Raw genomic sequence first — 10,399 nt, forward strand, 5'->3', positions numbered from 1 at the left:
TATTACGTGCTTTGAATATTGCACCAAAAAACCTTGCTTAAATGTAGTTGTAATTGAAATTTGAAAACTTAACTACTGTATTGTTTTTATTAAATAGTCTTGTAGCTGTATACACCTTGTTTGAAGATTTACTTTGGAAACACAGGTTCACAGAATGTATGTGTGTGTGAGAAGGAGAGAAACTTCTGAAACAAATATGAGCCTTTTAGAAACAGGTGGACAAGTTGTTAACTTAGATTGTTTTGCTCAGGTATTCCAAATATCTGAGGGAAGTTATGTAATTTTGATGTATAAAATATGCTACATTTCCTATGCACTACATCTTACCTCAATTATAGAAGGTCAGTTGGGAATTTTAGTGCAAGATTCTCAGGAGTGCTATAGGTCTGCTCTGGACACCTGGAGATGGGAGGCAACAAAGATGGTATTAAAGGATTTTGCCACCACTTCTCCAGTTGTGGAGGCAGCCAGGAGCCTCATGTCTGCTCCAAGTTCTGTTGACTGGTAAGAGCTTCCAAAGAGCCTATGGCAGGGTCAGAATCCACCGCACTCCCCTTTTGGCCCACCACGGCACTATTCACCATGTCTCAGTTTTCTCCCAAGGGGTAGTCTCCATCAGCCCCACCCAGCAAGGTACTGGTAACGAATTTAAACAGTAATCCCAAGTGCAGCATAAACAGAAATGTATCGGGGGAGCCGTTTAGATCCACAAAAACAACAAGGAGTCTGGTGGCACCTTAAAGACTAACATAAAAACCCCACTTCTTCAGATGCATGGAGTGAAAATTACAGATGCAGACATAAATATACTGACACATGAAGAGAAGGAAGTTACCTCACAAGTGGAGAACCAGTGTTGACAGGGCCAATTTGATCAGGGTGGATGCAGTCCACTCCCAATAATAGATGAGGAGGTGTCAGTTCCAGGAGTGGCAAAGCTGCTTTTGTAATGAGCCAGCCCCTCCCAGTCCCTATTCAAGCCCAAATTAATGGTGTTAAATTTTCAAATGAATTTTAGTTCTGCTGTTTCTCATTGAGGGGCATTGCTGGCATATGATGGCATATATAACATTAGTAGACGTGCAGGTGAATGAGCCTCTGATGGTGTGGCTGATGTGGTTGGGTCCTCTGATGGTGTTGCTAGAGTAGATACGGGGACAGAGCAGGCAACGAGGTTTGCTACAGGGATTGGTTCCTGGGTTAGTACATTGGCCAAACTGGACAGTCCTTATGTAAAAGAATAAATGGACACAAATCGGACATCAGGAATGGCAACATACAAAAGCCAGTAGGAGAACACTTCAATCTTCCTGGACAGTCTATAGCAGATTTGAAAGTAGCTATACTTGAACAAAAAAAACTTCAGAAACAGACTTCAAAGAGAAACAGTAGAACTAAAATTCATTTGCAAATTTAACATCATTAATTTGGGCTTGAATAGGGACTCGGGGTGGCTGGCTCATTATAAAAACAGCTTTGCCTCTCCTGGAATTGACACCTCCTCATCTATTATTGGGAGTGGGCTACATCCACCCTGATCAAATTGGCCCTGTCAACACTGGTTCTCCACTTGTGAGGTAACTCCCTTCCTTTCATGCGTCAGTATATTTATATCTGCATCTTGTAATTTTCACTCCATGCATCTGAAGAAGTGGGGCTTTTACCCACAAAAGCTTATGCCCAAATAAATCTGTTAGTCTTTAATGTGCCACCAGACTCCTTGTTGTTTTTATAAACAGAAAGGTTTTTCACCCTTCTTGGCCTAAGCTCTCAGGCCTTTCCCACTCTCCACAGAGCACTGACTCTCAGGGCATTTCCCCTGTGGGAGCCGCCTTCCTCCCAGGGTCAGTCATAGGAGCCAGTCTCCTTCCCGAAACCCTCAGTCCACCAGGCTGTTTGTCTGGGAGCTACCCTTCTCCAGAGCCTACTAGCGGAATCAACCTGCCTCCCCCAACCAAGCTCTTGCAACCCTTTGAGGTCATCCCGTAACCCTTCCCAGCTAGGACTAATAATTAAACAGGGCCATCTGCTCCATAGCTGATCAGGATCAGCTGGAGGAAGAGGGTAGCTGACCTTTCCCGACTAGGCTGAGCCCAACTCCCCTTAAAAGGCTACCGAGCCTGTGACAGGGTTATTACATTGGCTGGAATTATTCCTGGGATGACTCCTAAACTGCGTGAGTGCTGGGCTGGGTGATCTGGAACCAATGGAGATAGCTCCCTACACCCAGGCTGTTTAAGCCAATTTCCCAGGCTCTTTGAACTGTCGGAGAATATTAATATGGTATTCCTTGCCTTTTTTAACATATTTTTACTAACTGGAAAACGGTCTGGAAAAATTTAGTTCTTTTTTTCCTCCCCTGAACAGCTGAATGGATTCAATTTATAGTGTTTTTAGGGCAAAAGTACATTTTTACAGCCATGTTCTAACCTCTAAAAATATACTGATTGAAATGACAAATAAATTATAGGAGAACAAATGGCTGCACTGTAATCAGTGTTGAAAATGTTTTCACAGTTGACATGCTTATTGTTTTGCATTATGAAATTCCAAAGAAAACTTATTTTCTTATTCTTGCAGCTGTGGAGGAAAGAATTTATGTAATGCTGATATATATTGAATGGTAGAAGTGTTTCGTGCTCTAAAAACAGTTATTTATGGAAATATAATAAATATGTAGCACATACTTCTTTACAGGACTGGAAAATCATTTACATTGACCAGTCAAATCATATTTTAACAAACATTTAATTAGCTCAATTTAAATATGTTCGTTTGCTTTTATTTCAAAGCTTAGGAATATTTTTGTCTGAAGAAAATAATTGCTTTTTATACAAACTATTACTAAAATCTTGAAAGTGAGACTATTTATTAAGGCTCAGATTTGCAAAAGAGATGGTACCCAATAGCTCCAACTAAGACTCCTTTATGAAATGGACAGAATTTTTATTTTAAAATGTACAATTAAACAAATATTTGTAGATCCCCTACCAATATGAAAGAGATGCCATCAGCTACACTTCAATCGTCCAGTCTGAAAAATCATCTAGAACAAGAAAAAATATTACTTCCTGCATCTACATCTGATGTTCCTGCAATCCCTGCAAATTCATTCCAGCTTGAATCTGATTTCAGAAAATTGAAGGGCTGCCCAGATAAGATGTACATGTACCTAAAGGTAAGAGAAGTAGTATTCTGTGACTACAACTGTGCTTAAAGAAATAGTGTCCTTTTATGGTGGTGGATTGGGAAATTTAGTGTCTAGAATGATTTAACAGTTCACAAATGGCAGTATCTTTATTTTCATTTAAACCCCTTTCCCATGATACCAAGGAGCTTTGACTCCATGTGAAAATAATTTTCATTCTGTGCTCGATTTTGTTTTATTTGACATTTACAGTATAAGTCTATGAATGGTGTCCTCATTTTTTTTAATCCCTTCCTTCTAACTTAGGCCCAAATTATGTAAACACACATTTTGGTATCCACATTGAACTCCAGTTACTCACATGTGTTTTTTACCGGATTGGAGCTGTAGCGTTGAAGAATACCAGCATTCTTATCCCTTTATAGGCTGTATAGGTATTTTAAAGTGCCTCAACCTACTTTAATGTATATTTTAATTCAATAGTTTTGAAGGAAAAAAGGTAATTTTAGTTCCTCCCTTGTTACCAAGGGTTAATGTACATTTTTTTAAAAACCTTTAACAATCACTTGCAAAAATGTACAAGTAAATAAAATAAAATGAGGAGCTCTAAGAAGAAAAATATATTTCCTTGTAACTACAGCTATCTTTTCAAGAGAATGTAGAAGGCTATATGCAAAATAGGCCAAAACCTATTCTTGTAGCTTTTTTTAACTTATTTCCAGGAGTGCCCATGATGTTGGAAGGCACTATAAAAATATGTGGAAGGGAATGGATCCTGCTAGGAGAACTTAAAATGATTAGTTTCAGTTTTCACAATTGAATAATATTTTTTGTCTGTAAATAACAGTGTTTTTTATTCTTCCAAAGCAAATAGAGCCTTCGCTTTATCCAAAGCTGTTCCAAAAATCCTTAGATCCAGATGTATTTAACCAGATTTTGAAAATTCTGCAAGACTTTTACATTGAGTAAGTTCATTTCCTCACTAATTATCCTAGGGTTTTATATTGTTTGCATCCAACAGAGGCTTTTTCTGTTTAGTATACCGAACATGTAGTCTATAGTATATAACACTGGCTTATCAGGATGTAGTTATTTAAATGTATTCCTCAAGAAATTAATTTTCAGAAGGACCAGCTAGGAGAAAATTGGTAATGAAATAAAAAGCCTTTTGCGTTAAGGCATTGGTTTAAATTCAGATTGTGTCATTACTGGCCACTGATTGACTACTTGATGGCCTATGTGAAGTGATTTGTTTCTATTGGAAAGATAGCACATTCCTTGAGCTCAGAATTCATTTTTAAAACAATAAAAATGTAGCTCAAAGACGAGCAAAGAACTAAGAAATTCCATTATTTTATGCTATCTTCATTGTGATGCCTTCAGTGTCTTGGTTTTTATTTTTCCCCCTTTAATTATATGCTTGTATTCTGTAACAGAACACTTAAAAGTAGCAAGCATGTGTATGGGAATAGAAGTCTTAATATTAAGAAAATAAAAAGCACTTAGCAGTTATTTTTGAGATATTTCAGTGCTGCATTACTTGGGGCTAAAAAGTTCATTCTGCTCATTATGAACAATGTGCCACTCCTCTAAATTAATCTGAGCTCTAAAAATATGTTATATTTTTTTATGATGCAGAGTAGCAAGTGTAAATTAAAGGGGCCAGGTATAGGCCAGAAGCAAGTATTGTCCCAACAGCAACAAATCATGAGGGTGAATCACCACACCTGAAGAGGCATGTCCTTCATTCCGTGTTACTACTTGCATGGCTGCTAGAGAGTGAATTTGTTGAGAGCAGAAAGTTAAAACCAGTTTTTAAAAGGAGGGGAATGTGAGGTATAAATCAAAAAGATAATTTGTAGTCATTGGTAGTGAAAGAGGAAGGAAGGTGGTCAAATATGCTCTCATTGTCAAAAAAAAAAAAAATGAGATTTTTCCATACTGCTGAAAATGACAGCAGCCATACAATCTGATGTCTGTACATCCTCACAATCAAATCACTACCCATTAAAATCTCTCCTTATTTTCCTCCTGAAACTCTCTGGATTTGCATACACTAATCAATAGATCATGATCTGTAGATGTCTAAAGTGGCACATCAAATGGATTTCTTAGTACTAAGGCAGTTTAGTTGACATAGTTTGTATGAGCATGTGTTTCCTTAGGAAAGCCAGAGATGGTGTTTTTAAGTGATATTATCTGTTGCTTCCATCTTTGGTTGAAAACGAGGAATTTGATTTCTCTCTCCATTATCATGAGCTAAGAATAACCACTCAGAAAGGTGCTGTGGTTATGGAAAGGTTCAAAAAGAAACATGCACCATAAGCACCAACCTTTTGGGCACTGAAAAGTATGATTTGGTATTTAGAATAGCAATAACTAGTGCCATGATCTAATGTTTACGCCTTGTCAACTTTCCTCCTTCTTTCTGTATTTTTTTTTACCTTTGTTCGCTAGTACTAAAAATATTTGCATACGGACTGTTTGTTTGTTTGAGTTCATCTGTTCCTGTAGCTTGAATTTCCTGAATTCCGTAATCCTGCTTGTATCTATTGGATCTTTCTAATCAGAGGTAGTTATTTTCATATATATTTAATAATTTGCTATTTTAGGAAAGAGAAACCATCGCTCATCCTTGAAATTCTCCAGAGGCTATCTGAATTAAAAAGATTTGACATGGCAGTCATGTTTATGTCGGACTTGGAGAAAAAAAGTAAGTACAAAGTAATGCCAAATCTTTTTTTTTTTTTTTTTTTTTTCAAACTTGGATCTTGGTATAGGTCTCATTTCAGTCAGATACTTCAGTATCCGTTCAGTTAACTGCCAATAATGCAAATAGACATATGAAATCTTATTTATTTACACTTCAGAGGCTGTTTTAATTACATGTTTCTAAAAAGGTTTCCAGTTTGATTCTTTTTTTGAGAGGTTGATGTGGAGTGGAGGGGAAGATATGTGGATCAGTCTAAAAGCAGTGAACTCAACCACTCTGAGAAGGGAAATTTTCCACCACTTTGTAGTGACCATTCTTGCCTGAGCAGTTGTGGATCTGACAGGTTTCAGGCAAATCATATCCTTCTTGGCTGGGAGATCAGTTTATATAGGGCTTTTGTAAGTGGGGAAAATAAAGGAAGAAATGGGGACAAATCCTTGGGGTACTGTGCGGGGCGTGAAGGACCCTCCCTGAAACAAATTATTCTTCATAGATTTTAAGCCCAGAAGGAACCACTGTGATCATCTAGTCTGACCTTCAGTATAACATAGGCCATGAAACTTCCCCAAAATAATTCCTAAAGCATATATTTTAGAACAACATTTTGATTGTCTTTGAAATGTAAATGATTTTTTATAGATTACTTGAAATTCCATCTAGATGATTTTAAATGACATATGAATGCTTGATCAAATCAGCTGTTTTAAATGTGCTTCTCAGAAACTTTCAGTTTTTAGGATCTTCTTAAAACTCAAACTAACAGCCAGAAAAGACATGCTGGTTATAACTGCCTTTTTCAATAGCAATGTTGTGTACAAACGCTAGTAGCTGCAATTGTAGTTGAGCACAATGTAGTACCAAAATGCATGATGTCATTCATATCTGATTCTCACTAAATCAAATTTGGGAAGAAAATGTTCAAAATGTTGTAGAGTCAGACTCAGGCTCTAATTGCAGTACTGAGTGCTGCCACCTTTGCATTTTACCCATCACTGTAATATCAAGGCACTAAAGGCTTGATTCTGTCTTGGCACAGGAGAAGGTTGGTGGGCTGAAACAGCTCCCTGATTTGCGTGGCTGGCCCCAGCTCTGATACAACTTAGAGCTGCTTCGTGGCAGTTTTAACTTGTGCCACTGGAAAAGAGTCACTAATATAATATACCCTGCCAATGGATAATTGCCATGATAGAGCTCCTCCGTGCCCCTGAAGCATCTCTGTTCCCCACCATTTTAGTCCCTCTAGGTTCTGCTGTGGGATGTGTGGCGCAGGGCCTGTGAAAGCACACATACTCGAACAGAGTTCCTGTACTTCTGGAACATCTCTGCTGGGCATTTGCAGCTACATTATGATTCCTCTGTACCATTTGAGTTGTGTAAAAGGCTTTAACCCACCTTGAGAATTTTGCCCTAATACTCTTGTTAGTAATTTTTTTTTTAATATTGGTTTTCACACTTGTTACATGAATCAGATTCTGTTGGATCCCTCTTAGCATCTTTTGATCATTAGTCTACATTGTAATTGTTTTCTGACTTCTATTTTTTTTAGTTGATTTTATTTTTAATTAGTGTTCATGTATGTGCTAGTCAGTCTCTAGGACTGAGAAATCATCTTCTGTTTAGCCACAGAACACATTTAAGCAGAGACAGTGCAAGCTTCTCAAAATTGTTCTGCCTGTATGCATCAGCACTGTTCTTGAAGGACCACCACAGTTAGTTCACAGGAGTTTTACTCTTTGTGCCTTGACCCTCCTTTCATTCAGCCCATTGAGGTGGGTGTGTGTCATTTGAATATTTGTCTACTTCAGACCTAGACTGAGACCACCAGTTTTGTGCACACAAGCCATTTGGTGCCCTATGACATCTATTGCTGATAAATGGACATTTTAAAAAATCAGTTTGGAAATTACTGAACATAGCTGAGCTTCACTACAGCTACCACTCTTTCATTATAATAGAAAACAAATCTGAGCCTCTTGGACAAATAGTTTCCTTGTAAAAGACATTTTCATGTTTTGAAACTATTAGCTTTTTCAACTTTTTTACTTCAGTATATTTTTCTTCATTACAGCTTATAAATTTGAATAAACAACTTTATTTTTATGCCAATTTTGTCTGACATCTGGCACAAACTTTTTACCTCCTGTTTTTTATAGCATAAGACAAGATAGCTTATGTCTTGTTTGTTTTTTTGTTTTTGTCATCAGGAATATGCACCTGTTTGAGGAATTATGGGTTTTTTTGCCTAACCACTTGCTGTAAAAGGACCTTTATTCGTTGTATAAAGCACCAAAACAAAAATGCTGGCTGTTGCTATTTGTGGATTTTTGTTTTGTTTTCAGTTTCTTATAGACAGAATATTGAGTTTTAACTAATTACTACTGAGATTTCTTCTTCTGTCGAATCCAAATGACATATTAAATGTATTGACAGTTTTCAGATAGGACATATTTATGTTCTATAACAGTTTGTCTGTCACCTTAAAACCACACATTTAAAAAAATAGTGTGTCTGAAAGTCTAAAAATGGAAGGTCATGTTAATTTTTATCCTCTCTTACAGCTGCACATGTATTGTTCAGTCACATGAACCAGTCCGGATTGGAAGATAATTCTGTTGAAGAGCTGAAGAAGAGATATGGTGTTCAGTATTAATGGATTACTGATGTTACATATTTGTATGTGTAAACTAGTCTGATTCCGCACCTCTTCTCTGAGCTACTTGTACTGAATTCAGTGGAAGAGTTAAATCCATAAAGTTGCATTTATGTAGGTAAAGAAATCCTTATACCAGATAAAACCAAATGGCAAGTGCCTAGAAAGGATAATGGCCTATGTCCCAGTTCTGCAATTGTGCCCATTATTTAAGAGCCCTGTGGTTCCAGGAGGACTCTCTCCTGGTTTAAGAGTCCGCTTGAGTAGATTGAGTTGCAGGATTAAGGCTGACAGTTATTCAGAAATAAAGTTAACTATTTATAAACATGTGGGTTTTGGTAAGAATGATTTGGTAACTTGATGATTATTAAAAGATCAGCGTGAATTTTATTTTGGGAAATAAACTTAACAGTGTTTAATTCAGAATTGGCTGGTATATTTTATTTTAACGTAAAATGTACTACTTAATGAACTTACATTTCTCAGATAAGCTAAATTGTTATTTATCTTTAAATAGATGTCACGCAGGACAATATGAAAACTTCATCTGATGCTCTGCAAACTTGGGGTCTGAAGGCCAGTAAATTCCAAATTTCTTTAGCTGAGATTGCCCTAAAGCTGAGTTCTAGGCACTGACAGGTGAGATGCCCATTGCAGTAGTACAAAAGGAATCTCTCTTAAATAACTAGGTTCCAGACAATGTAAGATTTTTTAAATAGTCACTAAGACCCTGAATTTCACCTATGGCTGAATGAAAATATAAAAAAAAATATGAATGAATATTGCACCACACAGAGAGCACAATTCTTAACAGTCCTATCAATCTATCCCCTTTACAAGTTGGTAGCTATGCAGTATTTCTTTTGATCCTTGTTCGATGGATGGCCCCAGATCTTATTTGCCACGCACTTTCAATGGGACTTGTGCTCTTAAGTCACTTAGATGTTTTTGAAAATCCCATCCTTTATCCTAATGCCTGCACACAAGAGGGCCACATTCAGGTTGTACAGGCAAACTTAATTCTGGCAATTTCTAACTTTTGAGCGCTTGATTTTTCAACCTCAGTCTGTTTTAAGTTACTTTTTGTATAAATCCAGAACAGCTAACAAACCAATAAAACCTAAGTAGAACAAGATGTATATAGCTGAGATGTGGAGTTTTGCTTGTGGGTTGTTGTGTTTTTTTTTTTTTTTCCATTTTTGCTGCATTCTTTCTATCTACTAGGTATTCAGGTTCTAGCAATAGATCAGAATCATTAACTGGAATCTGTCACGCCAATATCTTTATGGTGTACTGTAGCTATACAACCCTTTAACTTTACAAGGAGACCTGTTGCCACGGTTGGTCAAGCTTTGGCAAATGTGTTTTTTGTTTTGTGAAAGAAATGCACCATGCTATGTTATGGGCTTGTCTATTGTGAAATAAGCTAGAGTATGAATTTAAAACACAGTGGCTATTCCTCAACTCCCTGTGTGGACACACTCTTATTTGTCACTAAAATGGATTCAGTTAAATTGCACAAAGGCTTTCTTAGAGCAGAATAAGAGGGTCCATATGAGGAGCTATTGTGGAATATCTATTCAAGGCCATTTTCCCCCTATAGACAAGCCCTGTGGGAAATAATAATGCTGTATTCTGTGTAAGAAATGCTGGACAGTGTATCAGTATGTAGTATAATGCACTAGAGATAGACTAGCAGGTAACAGCTGGGGTATGGTGGTGTGGTGAAATACTTACACATGTATTTTTCACTCATCACCATAGATCTTTATTTCCTCTGGGAACTTTAATAGGGTGAACATATCTAAAATGTTCTAACCTCACAGATTTGGGCCAGTGGGGTCCTAGTCTTGTAGAACACCTCTTTACGGTGAATACCAACAGGTGG

At 37.2% G+C, this 10,399-nt stretch overlaps 1 protein-coding gene across 5 annotated transcripts in view; it reads left to right on the top strand.

The window, feature by feature from the left end:
• The window catches only part of RPAP3 (RNA polymerase II associated protein 3), a 49,361-nt gene extending 39,713 nt beyond the window's left edge, over positions 1–9,648 (top strand). For 4 of the 5 annotated variants that reach the window (XM_037887668.2, XM_037887669.2, XM_043548721.1 and 1 more), the window contains 4 exons: positions 2,983–3,178; positions 4,016–4,113; positions 5,761–5,861; positions 8,420–9,648. In XM_037887668.2, the coding sequence (XP_037743596.1) occupies positions 2,983–3,178; positions 4,016–4,113; positions 5,761–5,861; positions 8,420–8,511 (487 nt within the window). In that variant the 3' untranslated portion in view covers positions 8,512–9,648. Of the gene's footprint in view, positions 1–2,982; positions 3,179–4,015; positions 4,114–5,760; positions 5,866–8,419 lie in introns of all 5 variants that reach the window. The other variant, XM_043548717.1, reaches the window with a different exon arrangement.
• The last annotated feature ends 751 nt before the right edge of the window (positions 9,649–10,399 follow it).

Source organism: Chelonia mydas, chromosome 1 (genome assembly GCF_015237465.2).
Source record: "Chelonia mydas isolate rCheMyd1 chromosome 1, rCheMyd1.pri.v2, whole genome shotgun sequence".
Lineage (NCBI taxonomy): Eukaryota > Metazoa > Chordata > Testudines > Cheloniidae > Chelonia > Chelonia mydas.